This window comes from Epinephelus lanceolatus, chromosome 10, assembly GCF_041903045.1.
Source record: "Epinephelus lanceolatus isolate andai-2023 chromosome 10, ASM4190304v1, whole genome shotgun sequence".
Taxonomy (NCBI): Eukaryota; Metazoa; Chordata; class Actinopteri; order Perciformes; family Serranidae; genus Epinephelus; species Epinephelus lanceolatus.
This window is the reverse complement of record NC_135743.1, coordinates 23,054,681-23,077,386: the sequence shown is the minus strand read 5'-3', so window position 1 is coordinate 23,077,386 and position 22,706 is coordinate 23,054,681. Positions and strand designations below refer to the sequence as shown.

Sequence of the window (22,706 nt, the reverse complement as noted above, 5' to 3'; positions counted from 1 at the left end):
TCTTTTTGCCTTTAATAAAAATTAAGGACAGTTATTAACTTGGAAGTGGGAAAGAGAGGAGGGACAACATGCAGCAAAAGGCAAAAATTGGAATTAAACCTGTGGCCACTGCAGCAAGGACGAAGCCTTTGCACATGGGACACCTGCTCTACCAAGTGAGCTAATGTGCACCCCGATATTTAGTAATATTAAATGTAAAATAAGAAACCAAAGTATATCACTATAGGATTCATTAACTCATACATTGACGTAGTTCTCAATATACCCCCATAATCTGTTGACAGGAAGCTAAAATTAAGGACTCAAAGATGTTTAATTATTTGGAATTTGTGTTTTTTATTTTATCAGTGAACCCTTCTTTAATACCTTCAGTAAAATCTACAAAAAAACCCATAAAGGTCTAAAAGTTGCTTCAAAGCCTTCTCTAGACCACTGGCAAAAAAGATTCTGCAGAAGAAGGCCTTTATTTATTCATTTATGAATTCAACTGATGGCCCAATATAGTCCAATGTAAACATATTTGTCTAAAACACTGGGATTGGCCCATAAAATATCCACAATGTATAGATTTTAAATTGTGGAATTTAACTCTTCCAAAATTGCCTTGTGAAACATTTTTTGTTGCTCCTCTGATATCACGACAGATGGCTAAAACAATCATCTTTATTCAGCACTAAGAAGATGATCAAACTTGACTATCTAGAGGAAGTAAAAGTCATAATGGTTTCCATAGGTGAACCTGCAGAAACCTTAGTAAAATTTGCACAAGAAATGAATTCCTGAAAACATTGATCTGTTAGACTGAGTAGTTGGGCAAGTATGACTTCCCATGTGTAAAAAAAATCCCTTACTTCAACACTTTAGCATAGCCAGATTATGACACAATGGGCTTTAAGGTCTGGAGATGTAAAAGGCCTCCAACCCCCCAGTACAGGGTGCAACATGCTGTTGTTTCTCCTTGCAGAACTGAAGGGCCCAAATTTCATAGAGTAATTAGCGCATCTAAAGTCCTGAACGTAAACTGAGAGGATAGAAACACTCTCTTAAAATGTATCTTGATGGTTTCTTTCAAGGGACATCTTCAAAGTGAATATTTAGGCTGTTCCTTTAATTTGTTCAGGACTTTTGGGGCTCTGTTACATGATGACTAAGCTGTTTAACAAGAAATGCAAAGCTAATAACAGCAACTTCAAACTTAGAGGAGGCTTAGGGGCCCCCTGAGCCCTTGGGCCCCTTGGCCTGGGCCAGGTAGGCCCGTTCAGTAATACACCCAGGCACTTCAGGTGTGTTTTCTGGATGTTTTAGAGGCATTAACCTCTTTTGAATATCCAGCTAAAGCAAACATAGACAGCATTGGCAGCCTCAGTGGATGTGTTTGAAGCTGCCCCACACAGTTAAGCACTGACAAAGAAGACACATGTATAACTACATTAGCATATGTGGATGTGCATGGACACACACATACACCCACACGTCTAACAGGAAAGACACCCACCCCCAATTTGAGTTAGTGGGCTTTCCTACTGTCCAATCTGTGCTGCTGCTCGGAGCAGGTCTGAGGTGCTGTCTCCTCTCTGTTCTCTGCAACACAAGCCTATTGTCTGCTCTGAATCTATAATGAATATCACAGCCGCTGCAGAGAGACAAAGCTAATCTAATTAGCTGTGCAGATATGTCAGCCTGCCGTCACTCTGTTTAGTGGTCATTACCTCTGCATAAGCATGGTGCTGCTCACTGTGGGAGCACATATATGTGTTCAGCACGCACACACACATGCGCAGACACACGGAAATATGTGTCATACAAATGGCTCGTACAAATACAAAGCGAGAGGAGGACAGGTAGAAAAGGTGGCCTGTCAGTGCAGCTGGCATTTTGCTCAGCAGGGACCAATGCAACCTGTCTACCTGGTGGCCCTCTCAGACAGGAGCGAGTCCATTGGGATCCTGCAGGACCTCCTACCAGCCACACACCTGACAGGGGGGCCGTCTGAAAACTCTGCAGAGACCCTATTATACGTCACACTGCTAAGCACTGCAGTGGCCACCACATGACAAGCTTCCCACACCTAACACTTTATTAGGAGGGGGAGTTCAGCCACAGAGAGACATCAGGCTGTCACTGCTGAAGATATTGCATCGTTATCTGCACATATCTGGCAAAAATACACCCTGTGAATGACCATAACTAGTCATGCTTCTGTTAGGCTTGTTTATGGAGTAAATATGGACAGTTACAGCATATGTTCATAGGATAAGTGAATAATCACATATATTGATGTAACAACACTGCCATCTTCAGGCAGATTGTCGCTACAACTTTAAAGCTAAGCAGACAGAACACATTGTAGTAAACAACACAATAGGTACATTTTATTATTATTTACTGTACAGGTTTCAAACTAACGCCTTAATGAAAACACAATGACTTTTTATAAGTAAGATAATCATAAGCTACTACGCAGCCAAAAGTGCAGTATGACAGGGTAACAGGCAAATTTCTTCCTCACAGGTCCAAACATTTGTGCCGATGATCATGATGATGATGTTTTTATGTAGAGCCACATGAGGAGCTGAGGGTTGCCTCCTGCCGGGTTCCCATGAGATCAAGTAAAGCTGTACTCTTTGATTTATTTATAGCCAAATCTTTAATCCGAAGCTCTGGATCTTGACACTCTGAGCTGGAATGATAGAGACAAGAACTGTGGATGGAAAGTGAATTTTATCATTTATATTTGTAGAATGAAGCAGAGGAGGTTCTCATGTCCTGGAGAATAAATCACTGAGTGTATTCTTAAAAGCATATTTTGCCTTTGTGTTTAAAAAGTGAATACAAAAAAATGACTCTGGTGATTGGTTTGGGGGAAAAAGCTGAGTTGTTGAGGGGAGGAAAAACTCCCAAAAGTTTGACATTACAATACCTGTCTGAGTCAGAGTCACAGGACATGCTAAGGTCCTTCTGCAGATCCTCCTCAGAGTGGAATCGCCTAAGGCCACAGCGCTGGACCGCCTGGGCCACAGAGTAGTGGGTCCTCCCAGTAGCACAGGCCTCCATCTTGGATATGCTGAGCTGTGACTGCAGGAAAAGATGAAGGCAACTGTCGGACAGCAGCAGAGGGCTCTGCAGGGTCCTGGAGAATAAGGGCAATAAAGAAATCACATTGCTGTGTACAGTAGCCTATAGTCAGGGGTGGATAATAATGCAAAAGTGTTTGTTTTTTCAAAGGAACTTTTCATGTTTCTCTTAAAAACTGTTCTCTTGAATATATATTTTGAGCCAGTAATTCTTTTTACTCTGCCTTTTATACCTTTATTAAACTAGCCTATTCTCAATGTGCAGAGGCAAAGCTGCCAGCTGTTTCTAAGGAAAAGAATCACATCCTGTATTTTGACCACGATGACACGATGACAGAGTAAAACCCAGAACAAGAGGCAAAAATACCAGTCACATCTTGCCACACTTTTTATACCAAAATAGACAAAGCCTGTATGCTTTAGTTTAAAAGAACTTTATAAAAAAATGTTTTTTCATCATTTTTCACTGACCCAAATATCTTAAAAATATACTGAAACAGAAACATGTTCCCAAAAGCTAATTTTCCCTTTTCCTTGAGTAATTTTCTACGGTAGTTCTTGCACTTTTACTTGAGTGCAGATTTCACCATTGCCTATATTGTATTACCTGTTTGTGTGAGAAAAGCAGTCACGTGTCACTGTTTCTGGGAACTCTGATTCATCAGCATTGTTATGTTTGTGTTGCAGTATGTCAAAGTTCATGTGTTCATTGATCTGTGAGATGATTCTTACTGTTCCAAAAACTTCTGGAGCCCTTTCATCCGCTCAGTGATCTGCTGGGCGTTGTTCAGGCTGAAGAAGGGGTTCTTCGGGGGCAGCTCTGGCAGCTGTACCCTGCAAAATGACAGGAACCATAGTGCAGATTTTTTTTAACATGAAAACTAAAAGCATGTGTTCTGTTTTTGCTCAAAATGTCATTTCAAAATACAATAAAACTGACTTACAATAGCAGTGTATTTGCTTGTAGCTTCTGTCTGAGCCATACAAACTCACTGTACCTCCTTCTCACACTTGAGATCTTCTTGGTGAAGCACACGCTGGTGGTCTAAAACGAGATGCAACCACAATACACATTACATTAACAGCACTATTTGACTGAAGGAAAATAAAACAGCTTCCTTTCATCATTCTACTTACATGCAAACAAATTTCGTAGTCTATGTAGGCATGCCAAAAGTCATTCTTTCGTATCCGTGGGTCCCGCACCCAGACACTGATCACCTGCTGCATGGAGAAGGCAGGAGAGACAGTGAAGCACTGAACTGAATGTGTTGTGAAAAAGAGGAAGTGTTTTATTGGCAGATAGAGGAAGTGCAATGACTAACAGAGCTAGAATCAGGATTGGAAAATCCCATTAAACATCCAGTATTACTCAAGACAAAATAACAAGTTGTCTTTAAGGCTGAACCAGATTTTAGAGCTTTTGAGCTCAACATGTGACATATCAACATTTTTTAATAACAATAAAACTTTTTAAAAATCTCATCAGAATAACAGGATAACTTCAGACCTACCTGGTTCACAGCCTTGTCAGTTTCTTCTCTCATAATTCCAATAATCTTGTTTGACTCTCACTAACGTTAAAGTCAGCCAGATAATGCTGCGTTGTGCATTGTGCCAGTGCCTTTTATTTCTAACTTTTACTGTCCAGGAGCAAAGGTTCCAAAATAAAGTCACAAGACTGAGATAAGCTCCTCCTTGTAACTATCCGTGCCAACATGACCACAGCCGACTACTACCTCTTATCACATGTATTGCTTATTGACTGTCATTTAGAAACTGTCACTACCCCCAACGCCTTAGCTACTGTTGTAATTGATGTTACTAGCAGAGAAAACATCTATGGAAAATAATTTTCCCTGTTGCCAGCTTCTGAACCAGCAGAGGAGTGGACTTGAGTCACAGGACTTGAACTCCAGTCACAAATTTGATGACTTACTTGATTTGACAAAATCAAAAAAACTTCTTGGACTTTTACACCAGTGACTTGTGACCTCACTTGAACTTGAACTTTTTGACTTGAAAATACTTGATACCTTCCCCAAAGCCCAAAGATTTAAAAGTAGCCTATGTAGGCCTAATTTTAAATCTTTGGGCTACGAATCAATCATTTCCCTTCATTTCCTGAATCAACTAACGGTGATTCAACTCACACTATTCATACCCAGCAAGACTTCATTTCCCAGATTCACTTTGTCTGAACCAATCTGAGAGCAACCACTTAAGTCGCAGGAGACAACCATGAAGAACTAACGTTACGTTACTGAGTGTCAGTTGGAAAAAACGACACCAAAGATAATTTAATTCACCTATAAAATTTCTGTGGTGGTCAACTGACACATTCTCACTCCGACCTCATCACATATGAAAATTACAGATGGAGAGGCAACAACCTCCAACTTTGTTTGACATTTGAAGTTGCACAATAAACATAAGTCCAGGCTAATATTAACAAAGTTAGTGAGCTATTGCTTAGCTAACATTAGCTAAACAGTTTCATACTTTTTAACAAACTTGTTATAACAAATAAATTCCAATTCTAAAACACATACATAATTTGTGTGAATTTAACTTTTAGTGTTGTTAAGATGGCATTACATTTGGCGAAGAGTGCATTCGCCTTGTTCAGGACTTGAAACTCAAAGTTAAGGCCTTGGGATTTGACTTGCATGTCTTGACATGGGACAGGACTTGAGACTTTGGTGCAAAGACACAAGAATTACTTGTGGCTTGCCAAGCAATGACTTGGTCCCACCTCTGTTGATCAGTTTGGACAGAAAATGTATGATTAGTTTGCCACCTCAGCAAACAGCACTTTCATTCAACCTTCATTGAGTCCTCATTATTGAGAACCTGCTGCTCATTTTAATGTAACTTTCACTTTGTGTGTTTTTTTTTTAATGTGTCCTATGTGTATTAACTTTGTCTTTTTAATAACAGATTTCGCGCATGTGCAAACCAAAGACAAATTATGCTTTTGCATGCTAAAAGCAGGCAATAAAGTTTTTCCTTCTCTACTCTCTCACATGATTCAGCACGTGACAAATGTGACAATAAAAAACTTGAAGAGAAAAGCTTCACAAAAAGGTTTCCTTTATTCACAGAGACTTCACAGATCCATGGTCAACGGTTACAGTAATTCAGTAGCAGGTATGTTTTAGGAGGTCTAAGGGTTAGCTGAGTGTCCCATAACAGTCATGGGAGATATGTCAAGTCAGGACAGTGCCATCAGGATACAGGTGTCATGGACCTGTATAATTATTGGAGGACGATGCCCCGCAAAATTGGACAGTCTCCTATCTAAAGTGCTACATTTTACAATCTTATTAGCCATCACAGGCACACAAAGGTTATTGTGTAAATCTTAATAGATTTATTTTAGAAATATTTGGACTTTTGATTCATTCTGTCAGCGTGTCACTTTGTGTGAACACCAAATACTATTTTTTGAAAACTCAACCATATTCTTATTATATTTCAATACTCACGAGGAGAAAATATTTGGTACTTAGCAGCTGATTGGAAATGTGGGGGAATTTATGGCGGGCAACATTTTATAAATATTTGACATCAAACACAATGGTCATACAAGAACACAGTAAGACACAGTAAAGGCTGTGACTATGAACACCTCACACAATACAAGTTCAAACACCAGACGTTCGAACAACAGGTCTACAATCTTCAGCTCTGACTAATAGCTACATGGACTGGAGGTACGGGTCGGACAGCTGTTAGTTCACTCTGCCTACAGAGTGTTGCTATAAAAGATATAAAGCACACACTAAACAACCAAGATGTAGCTAAACAGGACTATAAATACTAACTTACTGTCTAACAATAAAAACAAAACACATGTCCACAGTGATTGTGTCCGCTTACGCGAGACCAAAGCTGCTACAAGTTAGTCTGACCTCAAATCAGCTGCTCTACACAGAAGGTTAGTTTCAGTCTCCATCGCAATCTCCGCAAAGGCACAAAGACCTCGTTGAGCACCACGGGACTGGGAGCACTATAAAATCCATCCCCGCTGAGGATCTCGCACCTGCCAGAGACTCTACCTGCGGCGTAATTTCACACAGCATGCCTCTAATGTCAGCTGAAGGAGGACACTCGATGGAGGTTAAACTAAGCTTTAGGTGAGAGCGCAGCTGTTTATCAGTTCGCCTCTGTACACAACCCGCGCGCACACTTCACTGCTCCTCGTCTCCACAGTGCCAGGTCAGCTTCTGCTCGTAGAAGTCGATGACCACCTGGGGACACCTGGCACTGGCTTCGCGGGCCGGCAGCAGGGCCACATCGTCAGAGTTCTTCCTGTGGGGAAACACGCAAAAAATGGAAATTTGTAGAAATGTTCCAGCAGCAGCACACACTCCTGCCAGTTTGGTAAAGGGTACTGAGAAGAGGAAGTGCAATCAGTCTGTGAATTCTGTACTTCTGAAATATCCAGACAGTTATTATGCCTCAAATGGGTGATGCAGATGTTAAGCACTGCATGTCCTTAAAACTGGGGACTCACAAAAGATATTTGAGTTTCTGGTTGATCATTTTTTGTCCATTTGTGTTGTATTTTATTGTCTCTGCTAGGCGTAAGCATGTGTGTGTCTCTCTCTGTCGGCAGCTAATCTCGCAAACTACTGGACCAATCAGCCTCATATTTTGTCTGCACATAAATAACTGCATGCTCAAGGATCTCTTACAATTCACAACTGTTGAAGAACCTGTTTTATTAACCATTTTACACAGTCATTGGACACCTTACTCCTCTTAACCGGCCGGTAAGGGGTCCACAAGTTTTCCAGAAACCGTCTCTGCTAAAAACAAGTCTTAACATCTGCTGCAGGCCACATTTTGGCCTTGATCATGGCTCAAAAACTGATATCCATAAAAAGTTTGGTCTCATTTTGAACCCAAGCATCTACAGATACCTGATATGTTATGATCCACTAAAGTTAGACATGATATGAGTTGATTAAAATCCCCATTTTTTGCTATCTTTGCTGCCATTTTGACTATAAGAGACTGGCACTCTACTGAGTACACTTTTCTAGTTAATCTTATTTTAATCTACTTGAATGGATTTTTCCTATTTTATTGTTTTAAATGTTCTCATGCATTTCTTCCTATCAGGTAAAGCAGTTTCATTTCCCTTTGTGATTAAAAGGTGCTAATAAGCAAAGTAAGCTTGCCTTGGCTTGTATGCATCAAGTTCCAAAACACTAGGTCCTCCACTTCCCATAATGCAACTAAAACTATCTTATCAGACCAAAACAGCCCTGTGTTTAAAAAATAAAAAGTGAGTGGCTGCATTTGTGAGGGCGTACTGCTTCTTTTTCATGGTGGTACTGTATGTTCGCATAATCAGTTACTAATCTGAGGTCTGTTTCGTCAGGTGGTCATTGAAAATGTTGTAAGACTTTGTCTCTTTAGTTAATGATAAATTCATTTTGCATAACATTACTGAGGTTGTCACTGCGTGCCTACAACAACACCCTAATAAACCTGACACTAGATGCTCCATCGTCCTTTCGGTAGTTTGAACATTTAGACTGCAGCTTTAAACGCGAACATCATGCAAACATTTAGTCAACCCGTGGCAGAGAAACAAAAGAGGAAGTGGTGCAGTTACCATTTGACGAGAAACATGAGCTCTCCCTGTCTGTCTGTGGAGCCGATGATGCATTCAGGCTCGAGGTAAGTGCTGAGGTCGGTGGGGGTGTCTGACTGCTCGTCATTTGGCTCGCTGTTGCTCTGCACAGTGTGAGCCTGCTGCTGAGACTGCATGCAGGACTGCAAGGAGAGTGACAAGGACAGAGGACAAGCAGTTAGAAGAAACCACAAAGACAACATCCGCATTTCTACCATACAAGCCCACTGCGAAAAAAAGGAAATTTTTTACTGCTTTCACTTTCAGGGACGTTGTGGAACTAGCCACCTTCACACACCATTTAGTTTCATATTCAGCCTTTAAACTCTAAAAAAGTAGGAACATAATCTGCCAATATGGTCAGATGGTTTTACTCGACTTCAGCGCGGCTTCTTTCTAACACAAGGCTTCCTGGATTTTCAGACTGTCACACACTACAGAAAAAGCATCCTAACAATAAGTTGTTGTTTTTCCTTTTTACAGATTTAGGTGAGGAAGTTCCGTGAATAACATGGAAACAACATACATTTACAGCCCCTCCAGCACTGCATAGCTCACATACTCACAATTTCCGTCTCCTGCTCTGTCATTTCTTCTTTAGGAATGAACTCTTGTTCGTTTAGCTCTTCCTCATTCCCCTCTGAGAAATGGGTGTTTCTCAAAAACTCTTCAATGAGTTCAGGGCAGTCGAGATTGTCCTCAGGTTCCCATGTGTTTTCTGCACTGTAAGGAGGGGAGAGCACATTTTAACATCATGCATGACAACAAAAATCATACTATAAAAGCAAGCACTCACTCAGTGAAACCTTTCCACTTCAGGAAGTACTCCACTCTTCCATTAAAGATTCTGCGGCGGATTATTTTTTCCACCACAAACTCCTGGACAACTGTAGTCTCCTCAGTCTTCCTCTGTTTGGCAGTCTGCTTCTTTCTCATCCTGCCATGGATCACAAACAAATGAATGACAACCAGCTGGTGTTGCTGGCAGCTCACGAGCATGTGAAAGCAAAACTTAAGTGTCTAATTTGTTTTATAAAACTCCTCAGTGAGGTCATAAATGAACACTTTGATCTTAATGTTGCTGTGATATGTGCAGATCAACATGGCAGTGGTGACTACTCAGCTGTGCCCTTCAGACAATGATCCACACACTTATTCTAGCGCTCCACCTGCTGTCTCTTTCGGGAGCACAATACACTTCTCCTTCCGTCCAAAACGCAACACGTTAGTATCCACACACGTGTACAGCTCATTCACACAGTTTATCTAAGAGCATAATGTGCAAACAGCAGCGTGAAAACATGTGCGGAAACGTCCCTGAGTGATGCACAAGACGCTACACTGAACAATAATGCACGTACGCTTTCGGTGTTTACTTAGTCTCGGCGGACAGCCTGCTGCGGTGCTGCTCGGCTCTGTTTGGAGCAGGTCGCTGGATAACTACATGTACACTGCGCCGTCGATGCTGCTTCGTGCGCAAAACGTGTCGCTCGGCGTGTTTACATGAGCCAAACAACTTTTCATGAATGAGTTAAAATTAAAGATGGCCGTGGATGCTCGGAGGAAGTGGTTGCCAAGGGAAAAGGTCATGCCAGGAAAACCGGGAGGAGACGACGGGGACGCGCACACCGCCGACCAATCAGAGAGCAGTCCGTCCCCCCCCGTCCAGTGGTCCGGAACAGCCCTGCCACCCATGGGCGTCAGCTGGGTATGGCAGGGGACTGAGTGCACTTTGCACGTCTCACTGGGATTATAAACTGGTTCCAGGTTTTTTATTCTTTTGATGCTTTTGATCATTGTGACTGAAGAAGCAACATAAACCTTATCACACATCTGCATTTAGAAATATCATCGATGTGAGCGCCTATTTTTTAATGCAAAACAATAATAGATGCACGAGCTTCACCATTTATATTATATTATATTATAATTTAAAGTACAATTTTAGTATTTACTTTTAACTACACTACATCTATTTTTACCACTGTAGTGTGCACTAAGTTACTTTGCAGCGATGGAGTTTAACATAAAAACATGAATATTATGAAATATGATATTTTTATAGATTCATTTATCACGTAGAAGTATTAAAAGTAGTTCAAATCTTCATATTGCAGCAATAATATTGTAAAAATATACATATATGATGAAGATAATGTTATGCTGAACTGTACAGTTCTGCCTAATATTGTTGAGAACTTTTACTTTTAATACTTTAATAATAATTTACTGTAGGCCTACTTGCATTTTGTTGCTCACACTTTTAGTTAAATAAGCTTCTGAATGCAGGATCTTTACCTGCAATGGCGTATTTTTATGCTGTGATATTGCAATTTCAGTGTAAACACATGGGTTTTCTTTTTTTCTTTCTTTTTAAAATAAAACTTATTAAATTTTATCAATATTTTACTAAAGGGAATGTCATGCACATGAAATACATAACCACCTACAGGAGTAAAAAACAGTCCAAGAGTGTATCCTACTATAAAGTGTGAATGAGCCTAATAAAGTGCTTAAACGTGGGTTTTCACGGAGGGATCTTCACTCCACGACCTCCTAAACAGCACTGAGGAGACCACAGAAAACCATCCTCTGGAGGATTTGATTGACAACTCCCTGTTAGCCAATGGAAAGCCCCAAAGCTGCTGATTGGCCAAGCAAGCACCACTAACAGGCCTTCCCACTTGACCAACTTGTATCTTTTTTCCACCAGTTCTTCCACACTGTTTTGCAACGCACCACTGGGGGACGCTGCCTGCTTGTATTGGACTGCCATGTTCAGCTCCTGCACCCCAGGTAACTAATGAGAATAGATTTATGCTGGAAAGCTCAGAGCAAAAGGCAGTAGAACAAAAGGTTTTTACCAGGAGATGGACTCACATTGGAGTCTTTGATGCACTGTTGTTTCTGATACCATTTCATCCTCAAGGCAGGATTATGCAACACTGGGCGCATTTGTTCATGAAATGTACTTATGCATTCACTGCAACAGCACCGTAAGAATGTAACACAGATACAGGGATGCCTACAGTAAAATCAGCACATGGTGATGTGTCACAGTCCTGAGAATTAGGTTTATTTTCACTAAAAAAAAACTGTGGAGGCCCCGGGGATGTGATTAAAAGGGGTTTCAGTGTAAAGGCTGGCAGACGCCTGCATGGAAGATGAATGTTGTGTGTATCGTATCCAGAAAAGGAGCTTATTGATCACAGTCTCAGAGGGGGAAAGATACAGGTCTTATGCAGGTTGCAAGGCAATGTTTGGTCAATTATACATGGCACACTGTCAGTGCAGTGGATACTTCATGTAGGCGTTAGACTGTTGATCATTAGAAACTAAAGGTTCTCTATTGATAAAGCAAAGCTGGTAAGCTGCTGTTTTCTTCTGTGATTAATTATTAAAACTGTTTTGAAAATGTTCTCAACAATTAAATATAATTTTCTGTCTTTGCTCAGAGTAGCCCCCACTTCAGATGGGCACATCTTTCCACACCACCTCATAGGTCATTAGAGAAACCCTCTGCTTGTCGTCTAGACTGTGATGAGCCTCCACCGGTTTGGTGAACAAAAAACATCTTTTTCAGCTGCTTCCTAGAATGAGCATTTTTACAAATTTTCAACCAGTGCCAGACCTTTTTTGTTATAAGACACCATTTATAAAGTGTTTATAATTTGTCTTTATAAATGGTTAATAAATGATTTACTTATGCCTTGTTAGTCATTTATTAGCCATGGGAGTAACATTTGAAAAAATCCCTTTGGCTGGTTTTTATCTTTAATAATTCTGCAGATACAAATGTTGGTAAGTCATTAATAAACTGTTTGCATTACAGCGTCTCAAGCCTGCCAACTCAATCCCCAGAAGAAATGTTGGCATACCATGGATATTTTAGACTGGTACACCTTTTTGCAGCAGATATGATAAAACTTTACTTTTTTCAAAGCTGCGGTTAATGTGTGGTTAGGTTTAGGCACAAAAAAACTTGGTTATGGTAAAGATAGTGTTTTGTGGGCACAATCCTGTCTCGAAAAGCAGTGTTGTCTCGGTAAAAAACATTTGCTTTTCATGCAGCTTAGTAGACCTAACTGTCACACCATCCACTGACCCATCCATCTCCTCATGACAAAGTCAGCTTGTTGCATTACTTTATAAATGTTGATTTGGTATGTATGAAACCTGCAAATGTAAAGAATTTGTACAGTGTAACAATTTTTTTCTTCAGGTGACTGAGCTGATCCCGCCTTTGAAAATGTTAATAAATTGTTATAATAATAATAAATAAATAATAAATATTGTAAATGAATTGCAGACCAGATGTTTTACAGGTAAGTAGTTGAATGGTGGATAAGCCAACCAGAGATAATTTATTATAACATGGAAACTCAAACATTGTTCTTATTAATAGCTTATAACTGATCTAAGTAGTCATAGATGATTTATAAACCATTAATAAATTAGTTGCAACTCATAAACCATGTATAATGAGCGCCTCATTAGAAAGAAGTACTTTTTTGTTTTAGTTTCAGCAACAGAACCAGGTCAACCATGCAATACACCTTTATCCACAGTAGGTCACAGTATGCCTTCCCTGTGAGTAGACCCAGAATCCAAGGCGAGACATGTGATGGTTATCTGCCGTATGACCTGCTGTTGCCCTCTGACCCCTTCCTGTCGGCTCTTTTGGGGTTTTAGTACTAGTTGCCATAGTGACTGAACAGCTAATAGGGTTGAGCTGTCGCTGCAGGCGCGGGAATGGCAGTAATGCATGCAGCAAGGGCCTGTCTGGATTTACTGCTCTGCTACAGTATGGACCCCTTTGGGCTGTCTTAACCAAACTCTGGAAAGACGGTAGGTTACTTTTGCTGGGTAACACAGCGTGGCAATGCTCAGAAACACGGGATGATAATTTCTGATCTTCTGACACTGAAGATCTAGACAGGAAATATGATGAGAGTGGGCTGTGAGATGTTACAGCTATCACTGACTAGAAGTTAACTGGTGACACAAATACAGAAAAATCTGTATCATCATCTGTTTTCAGCTATTCTGGAATCATGAAAACATTTCTATGCCATTCTGGATTGTAGTTTGAGTTTAAGGGAAGAAAGATTTGAGATGTTTTATAAAACATATTTCATGTCTTGCATGTGTTTGTATCTGACTCAACAACAGGCAATAACCAAGTGATTTGAGGCCTATTTTTGTGCCTAAAAACAAACAGACTGAACCCAAGATTGACCAGGGCACTAAAAATGAAATACAGATGTTGATGAAATGACATGCTCCAGTGTACGGGATGAAAAGATATATCGCATTGCGCCTTCATCCCTTAAATCTGCTCAGTTCTCTCCCAGACAAGCACATTCTTGGGGCCCACTGTGAATGCAACCCTCATACAGATGGGCCTTGAGAGCCACCCTGTTAGCGCCGAAATGAGTCCAGATGGCTGGATCCCACTGTGAGAGGCTGTGGATGGAGTGAGTAGTGGTCTGTGTGGCTCAGGCCAAGCCTGACTGGACCCTTTTCACACTCTGGGCCCCTGGCGTTCCCTCAGTACCACCTTGAGGCTCTCGGGTTACAGCCGGGGCGAGGACATTCACGTCAGTCCTGTTTTTCTTAACAAGCATTAATCTGGTTGTGTAAAAAGCAGTGAAACAGTAATATTGATGGCTGGTCTGAGGGGAAAGTGATTTACATGAGCTCATGACTGACCGATTGACTGATTGATCGGCCACATATTTACATAATGTTTTCTTAGAGATCACTCCCACATGTAATGCAGACACACACACACACACACACACACATACACATGCAACAGCACATTTGGAGTAAAGGCCGCAGTGTGAGAGCTGAGATGCTTTACTGTCACCAACTCTGCCTCCACTGCGGGAGCCCTCAGCACCTTCATCAGCTCTACACGCTGTCCTCAGATCACATTTAGAGTCACACATTGAATCAATCTAGGTCTGGTGCGACGGGCTCCAGTGCAGTTTATGTCCTCGGTATGAATGCAGCAGAAAGAAAAATGACTTTTCATGAGTATCAGAGGACGTGGGACGGCAGACCACCTGGGATTGCTTGCGGAAATATGTCTCTTGTTTCTGAACAATTATAGTGCCCCCAGATACTTTCCTCTGTGTTATTCTATACCTTGTTCTGGCATGGAGGGCTTGAGGGGTAGGTATTGCTATGCTTTCTGTCTATAAAGTTACAGGGAATGAATACAGTAGGAATGTATCTTCAGGGTATTCATTTCACGACAAGTTTCGATCAGAAGTTTTTAATTTGCAGACCTTAAATGTCTGTGTTTTGAGCACTGAAGTAACCATTTTAAATTGTGCTTGCTAATTTAAAGGGACAGTTCAACCCCAAATCAAAAATACATATTTTTCCTCTTAACTGTAGTGCTACTTATCAATTTAGATTATTTTGCTGTGAGTTGCTGAGCGCTGGCGATATCTGCTGTAGAGATTACTGCCTTCTCTTTAATATAATGGAACACGCTTTATTTTGTGTGGTAATAAAGTTGGCTGGTGTTTTTTGGTAGAAATAAAATGTTGTAGCTCCTACATGAAGCCGCTCACAACAAGGTCTGTGGATTATCTTGAGTAAGCAGGTCATGATTTCTGGAAAAAGACATTGCTGTTGAGTTTTTCTAATGTATTTTTATTGACACTTTGAGCTTCACAAACTGAGTGCCATCTAGTTCCATTATATTCAAGAAAAGGCAGACTTCTCTATGGCGGATATCTCCAACACTCAGCAACTCACACCAAAACAATTTTAACAGATAAATAGCACTACAGGTAATAGAAGAAATATATATTTTTAATTTTGGGATGAACTGTCCCTTTAAGATATCCCACCTTATGCTTCACTTTTCATAAGCTGATTGTATGTTTTGTATGTTAATCTGAATCTGCAAAGACACAACTTAGCCCTGTTGCTTAATAAAGTAGGGTTGTAAAAAGTGAAATATTTACCCTGAAAAGTAGGGTAGAAGTATAAAGTAGAATAAAATTAAAATAGTCAAGTTAAACCACCCAGTGTACTTTAGTACAAGACTTGTTACATTCCAACAATGGTTTCTGGTTTTCATATGCAGTATGTGCTGTTTATGAAGGTCAGGGATCAGTCATTTACAGCTGAATGTATTGCTCAAGGACCCATTACAGCAATGTCATTTCTGGCCATCATACGCCATCTGAATACTCTAGAATGTCTTTATATAGAATATTTATGGAGAAAATTCCTCATTATACTCTGTGCAATATGGCCGTGGTGCTGTACATTTGACTTCATGTGCTGTCAGTCCAACTGCATCACAACTGAAACATGAATTATAACTCATAACTAAACTGATAGACATAAATTACCTGGACTCTTGACACAACTTTGAACTGATGACTCATCTGTGTGAAGGAGTTTTCAGATAATAATGAAAATACTTCCCCGAGCATCACAAAGTAAAATGTCAGGGTCAGCTGGGCCAAAGAAGCAGTTTCAGAACTAGTCAGAAAGTGGAGGTGGTTTTGTTGCTTTCGTAAACAGGTGGTGACTTCATCCCATGTGCCCCTTGGCTGGGGGTTTCCCCTGTCCAACAAGGAGCCCATCGGATCCTGTAACACTCTGATTGACAGGTGAATGGCACCAATGACAAGCAACCCCCATCCCCCCAGGGGCCAATGTGGCACTAAGTGAATGACTAAGAGTGGAGCAGAGAAAGATCGCCTTTGAACCTAAAAAGAATATTTCCCCCCTTCTTCTACCTCTCCTTTTCTCCCACTCTCTCTGCGTGTCATTCTCCTTGCTATTCTTTCTTTTCTCAGTTTGGGTGTGTTTTGTTCTCGTGAATTTTGTGGTGATGGAGCTCGTTGACTTGAGGCAGAGTAAAAGTTAAATTAAGTCCTTTCAGATGGATGTGGAGGAATGTGTCAGTCACGTTACAGGCCTCGTTTTGTCAGGGGGTTTTAGAGAGAAAACGTGAGTATACACCCTTTTGAATGTCATAAAAACTGACATTATTTTGCATTACTAAAAATGTGATGACTTGCATGTTTATACCTAAGCTGAATTTCTCTGTAAAGGGACGAATGAAGGTAAGCCAAATCTAAAAGCATACATATTGTAAAATGAGGTTGCTTTTCACACTGATTCAATGGTGGAATTTTCTGCAAGAACCTGATTATAATAAGGATTGATGTTTATGATGTAATGTGATACAAATACTAACGTTAACTGACTTATGATGGATTGCTCTGTACTGGTTACTCACACAGTAATGACTGCTGCTGTCTACACAGAGACTGTTTGCTTTCTTGTGGCCTGCCTTTGTCATACATCCTCTTCCATCTCAGTTTCTCCCTATGTTAGGTTTTCCCTTTCACAGCTGCCCATCACCATCCAGTGAACCCAAACAAGGAACGCTCCCCTGACTTTGTTATTTCCTAATAGACAGAGGGAAATGAAGGAGAAAGGAGAATGGATTGGCTCAACTGGGGCCGCTTTAAAGAAAAGGTTTGACATTTCGGGAAATAATTGTTGTTTGTACTCTCTGTTTTTTGTTGGGATTAAACAACAGAGTTGAAACATGTTCATAAGTGAGAAGCTGGTAGGTGGATTTTGTTACCTTTGGACAGAGCCAGGCAAGTTGTTTCTCCTTGTTTCCACATGACACGTAAGTGATATCACTTCTATGTATTTATTACATGAATATGAGGTCTATAAACAATGGCCAGACTCTTAGTGCCCTTTCAGCAACTAGACAGCTGAACAGTATCTCATCCTCGAGTGCTGTGTAGACCTTTGCCTTGGTAAATCTCCTTGTCACTGTGCAGCTGCTGATTGTCAACTCTCATCGAGTGCAGCTCCACAAACCGCCGAATCCAGTCTGTTGACCTTTCACTCTTTCTCTCTCTCACACAGCTGTACGCTTTGAACTTTAGCTCTGCTCCACATCCAATCAGGATTCAACCCCTTAAACCCCATATTTCCCCCCTCTGGCTGGAGGCGACCGGCCCATCTGCAATCAGACCCTGTGTCTGGTCTGCACGGGTCTGGATGCAAGGCTTTTCCCCTCGAATACAGAGCGTTTGCTTTCTGGTTCCTGGGGATCTGAAGCTTTTCTTCCTCAGCCAAAAGTACTTTGACCATGACCCATTTCAGCTCAGCCAGGCCTATAGCAGCCCCATGCCATCTGAAGGCTAAGTGCTCGCTGTATAGGCTCCAGCGTGAGCACATGGTGGGACTAACCAGCTCTTGAGTCTTGCCTGCCTGCCATCTGGAAAATAACAGCTTTAAGCAGGTCCTGCCAGTAATTACCCTGCAAACTGAACAAAGGCTCAGAACACACTGTGGTGAAATCTGGATAATTGATGAAGACAGGCCACAGTAATTGATAGTCTATTTCGAGGAGGGAACATTCTAGTTTTGGCTTAAAATGCTAAAGTCAGGTTTGAGAATTTGTTTTTGGTTTTAAGAATAAAATGAACAGAAGATCCACAGCTGGAAAAAGTTATTTAATATATGAAATGTGTTTGTTGTTGTATGCTTGAAAATGATACTTAGCCACATGCTGCCCCTAAAATCTGACACCCTTGATGACATTTAGCATGATGAAGAGCTGTATGTACAGTACTGTATGTGCAGTTTTCAGATATATATGACAGCAAACACACTCACGATTACATTGAGATCAAAGGAATACCTCAAAGACTGATCGTTTTTTAGCTGAGTGAGATACAAAGATACAAAGATACAAAGACAACCAATGCTATAAAAATGGGATTATGTGTAGAACGCTATGATTACTTGTAGTCTCAGATGGTTGCCTGGCAACTTCACAGGGACGCCATTTAACATGGTAATTAGTGAGCTTTGGAGTAAAGGTACTTACAGGTCTATCTGGACTCCAGGACCTGACACCTGACCCGGGACCCATACAGGTCCACATTCTATTATGGTCAATCAGGTCTGGGTCAGGTCCTGGGTCTGTTTATCGTTATGTGTAATACCCAAGCGCATCTGAGAGGAACTAAGATCAGCGCTGATCACGAGAAAAATTCATAAGGCCTGTGTGTAAGTTGCATTACACTGACTTCAGATTAAGAGTAAAAGTAAGGTGAAAAAAAAACACTGAGCGGCAACAGCAGCAAGTTGTAGGCAGAGCTCAGGAAGGACGGGTGTTGTCTTCACTGAGGTAAAAACAAAAAAGCTAAAAGGAGAAGAAGTCAAACATAGTGACACCTCTTCTGTTTGGCCCTCCTTTATGTAAACTGTGGACAAAGACAACAGGGAAGTAGTATGTGTAGTTTCAGTTTAGACATACAGTACCTTTTAGCAGTAGAGCTGCATTTTTATTAGCAATTTTAATCAATGTCTTTGTCGGGTCTGTAAAATAGACCCTAATATAATGGGCAAATGGGTATAAAAAATTTAGGTTAGCTTAAAAAAATTCTTGGGTCCAAACAGATCTTGAGACAAATATCCTAGGTCCATTGGCATTTGGGTCTGTCATTTCTGACCCATTAAGACCTCTACTTTAGCAGTAATGATGATTTTCATACCTTTTGACAGAGGTAGGCTAGCTTTTTCACCAGTTTCCAGTCTTTGTGCTATACTTAAGCTAAAGGCGCGAGTTTACTTTAACAGAGTGAGTCGTATGGTCGAAAATCTTCAAATCCCTCTTCCCACACCTTTCAAAAGTCATTTGTGGGGGCACTGTGTCCAACCATTTCTGTGAAACTTTCCAAAACTTACAATCCAAACATCATGCCCATTTCATACAGTGATCAGCCAAGTCTGCCAACACATTCTTACTCCGACCTCGACACATATTGATGTTTGGTCATGGACTTTCTATGTCCTTATACGACGTGCAAAGTACCCTGGGGGTGTTGGTCGTTGACGTTCTGGGATGCTGTGTCAAGTTCTGCCTGTTACATGCATTGTCTTCTTTCAAAACACAAAATTTAAAATTTTTACTTACTAAATTTACTGTTTACATAGAGTCTCTTTCAAAATAAATGCACCTCACCAGTGCAACACAGATTAACCTTTTTTTCCACCAACAACCAACACACATGGTTGGATTAAGGCAACAAAAACATGTGGTTAGATTTAGGCACCAAAACCACATGGTTAGGTTTAAGAAAACAGAACACGGTTTGGCTTTATAATCTTTTGGATCGGCCTCCTGGGTGAAAGTCAGTGTTTGTTGGACCCATCCAGCACCTCTCGAACTCTTGTTCTTGTCCTGCCGCATTTCCCCCTGCCGCCACCGAGCACAGTTAATGTATCATGCCGAAATTAAAGGACAGCTATTTTTGTCAGTGTCTGACACTGTAACTCATTGCCCAAGTGCTGGATTTCGACGACTTCGAAATGAGATCAGGTTAGGTCTGCAGAAGTGAGATTGTTGACATGTTATGTTTTTGCTGGCGTTTGTCTGTTTGTTTGTTTGTTTGTCTGTTTGTTTGTCTGCAAAATAACTAAAAAGTTCTGAACGTATTTTGATGAAATTTTCAGGAAAGGTTGATAATGGGACAATGAACAGATGATAAAATTTTGGTGGTGATCGGTTGAAGCGACATGGATAAAATAATAAAATGGCGGGGAATCTGAGCTGCTTGGCGGAGGTCTGCGCTCTCCGAGTGCTTTTCTAGTTTTGTATGTGCACATTTTACCTATGCTACTTTTCATGTGTACACAACTATGAATGCTTGAAAGTGCTATCCCCACAATTCATTTTTATTATGTCCCCTCCCTCTTTATGTCAGCAGAATTTCCCTGCACCTTCCAGTGTGGCCATTTGGAACAGCTCTAAACCCTTTTGCCCTCTAGCGTAGTCAGATGACATGTATTAATGAGACATAGACATGAGAGCGATGTTCTCATCTGAATCTACAAGAAAGTGTATTTCCAAATATGTCCAACTACTCCTTTAATCATTCTGAATTCACAGGGGAAAAGCAAGATGTGTAACATTTGTCCCACATATGTGGCACACAACTCTGAGTTAATTTAAATCAAAGCCACCACTGTTTGTAGCCAAGACAGCTCTTGCTCAAGCAGACAGCTTTATACTTGCCGTGAAATAGTTGCTGGGTGTGAAAATTTGTTTCCAAAGCTCGCTTTCCTCACATTGGTAGAAAGCACTGGAAAACCACAACCACTCCCTCGGTTTGAACCACTGCCTGGACCTGACAAAACATGAAGCAGATTTACATTGTGCATCCTCCAAAATGTCACTTTCAATTAGTATCCTATCAGGGGCTAATCTGGAAACTGTTACTCATTGCGTCTTGAAAATAAATTGTTTGCAGCTGAGAGTCAGAAGCAGAGGAGGGGAAACTCAGGGGAACAAGTGGCAAAGTCCCTCCGATGAAATGCCATGTTTAGGCTGATGCACAGGAAACAGGCTCTTACCAGCCAGGAAATGAAGTGGCTAGCACAGGCCGTCTTATATTTCCCCTCCTGCTTTCAGATGGGCCTTGTTAGTGCAGAGACACAGGGGCTCCAGCTTTTGTCCACACAGAGCCAATAGTAAACAACACTGCAAGGTTTTTAAAAGACTTTAAGTGCTTGTGATGGCTGAGTGGTATGCTGCCATGAGGTCTTGAGTTTCTCAGACCTCCAGATCCCTCCCCACCCCCTTGCTCCCCCCACTACCCCCGTCTCTGAGGGGGAGCTGAGTCAATGGTCATGATGTGAAAGAGCTGAGAATAATTAAGTTAAGTTGAGTTTAAGTAAGTTTTATGGATGACATTTGCGGCTTCATTTTAAGAGTAGTTCAAAAATATCTTTGGTTTAGATTTTACAGTTTTGTCCCTCTATACTGTGTGTTCTTTTCTCACAGTTACTGAACATTTTCCCTTAAACCCACAAAGCAGAAAGATACCTATAACTACGGTGCAATAAATGGATTAATGGCTAAAGCTACCACCCAAGGATGACTTTGGATGAATTTACTGAGGAACAGCTGAAGGTAAAATCATGTTCTGCTCATAGTGAGCAGATTTCCCTTAGATAAAATGTTAAACATTAAAATCAATACTGTGAATCATAAATTGCTTGCACGAAGGACAAACACAACAAAAGAAACAGGCAGTTATGTGTATATTCTAGAAAGACCACAAAGGGTGAAGGCTAGTGTTACAGAGGGATCCATTGAGCAACATGCTCACCTTGACTCAGAGTGATGAATGAAGTGCAGCAGCTGCCAGCAGAGAGGGAGCAAAAACATTTTTTTTTTGACAAACCAAGGCTGAGCCTGAATTCTCTAAGAGTCTAAAATACTGACATCATATAATCCTCAATTCACACGGAAGTCATAAGTGTCAAGTTTGAATGGTACAACTAGACAAGCTTTACAATTAATTAGAATTACTAATTTATTCATCAATCATGTGGACAAACTTAGGTAATTTGTTTGAAACTTAAACCTCTGAGTTTCAGCTTTGAAATGCTGCAGGACTGATGTTAATCTGAAAGAAAATCAATTTCTCAAAGATGAAAAGAAGAAGCCAGCTGTGACAGTATTCAGAATTAATTTACCTATTTTCACAGCAGACATTTTGACTTGCCACAGCAGGAAAAGCACCAGCTCCCTAAACTGAAATACAATAATGTTTTAATAATATCAATAACAATACAATGTATTTGTGCTTAAAAGTTACTCAAAGGCACTTTGAATGGTAATGAAAGCAGTAACAGAAACAGTGAAACCAAAAACAGTATAAAAACATCTACAACAATGAAAAAGGAACTAGGGGGATCACAGGTAAACCGTGGATTTAAATCTTGGGTTTTGACACCAATATTGAAAGAGGTGCATGAGGAAGAATATCTAAGGTGATGGGTAGAGAGTTCCAGAGGGAGGGGATGGCAGTGGTTGAGGCTTTGTCCCACCCAGGTCTGGTGCTTGGACCAGGTGAGAGAGGTGAGGAGGTTGTATCTGCAGATCAGAGGTTGAGCGTACAAGT

At 40.8% G+C, this 22,706-nt stretch overlaps 2 protein-coding genes across 4 annotated transcripts; both read right to left on the bottom strand.

Annotated features, from left to right (window-relative positions):
* Positions 1 to 2,347: 2,347 nt before the first annotated feature.
* snx10b (sorting nexin 10b) lies at positions 2,348 to 4,744 on the bottom strand. Of its 2 annotated transcripts, none has more exons than XM_033641628.2 (6): positions 4,589 to 4,744; positions 4,212 to 4,298; positions 4,019 to 4,119; positions 3,807 to 3,908; positions 2,921 to 3,130; positions 2,348 to 2,701 (listed from the first exon to the last, which is right to left on the bottom strand). In XM_033641628.2, the coding sequence occupies exons 1-6, from the start codon at positions 4,619 to 4,621 to the stop codon at positions 2,551 to 2,553; spliced, it is 684 nt and encodes a 227-aa protein (XP_033497519.1). In that variant the 5' UTR covers positions 4,622 to 4,744; the 3' UTR covers positions 2,348 to 2,550. The 2 variants fall into 2 exon arrangements, with proteins under 2 accessions (XP_033497519.1, XP_033497520.1); XM_033641629.2 differs by having other exon boundaries at positions 2,348 to 2,680.
* Positions 4,745 to 6,150: 1,406 nt separating this feature from the next.
* cbx3b (chromobox homolog 3b) lies at positions 6,151 to 10,307 on the bottom strand. Of its 2 annotated transcripts, none has more exons than XM_033641627.2 (5): positions 10,098 to 10,307; positions 9,518 to 9,658; positions 9,288 to 9,444; positions 8,704 to 8,864; positions 6,151 to 7,388 (listed from the first exon to the last, which is right to left on the bottom strand). In XM_033641627.2, exons 2-5 carry the CDS (start codon positions 9,655 to 9,657, stop codon positions 7,268 to 7,270), a joined length of 579 nt encoding a protein of 192 aa, XP_033497518.2. In that variant the 5' UTR covers position 9,658; positions 10,098 to 10,307; the 3' UTR covers positions 6,151 to 7,267. The 2 variants fall into 2 exon arrangements, with proteins under 2 accessions (XP_033497518.2, XP_078027912.1); XM_078171786.1 differs by having other exon boundaries at positions 10,083 to 10,306.
* Positions 10,308 to 22,706: the final 12,399 nt, after the last annotated feature.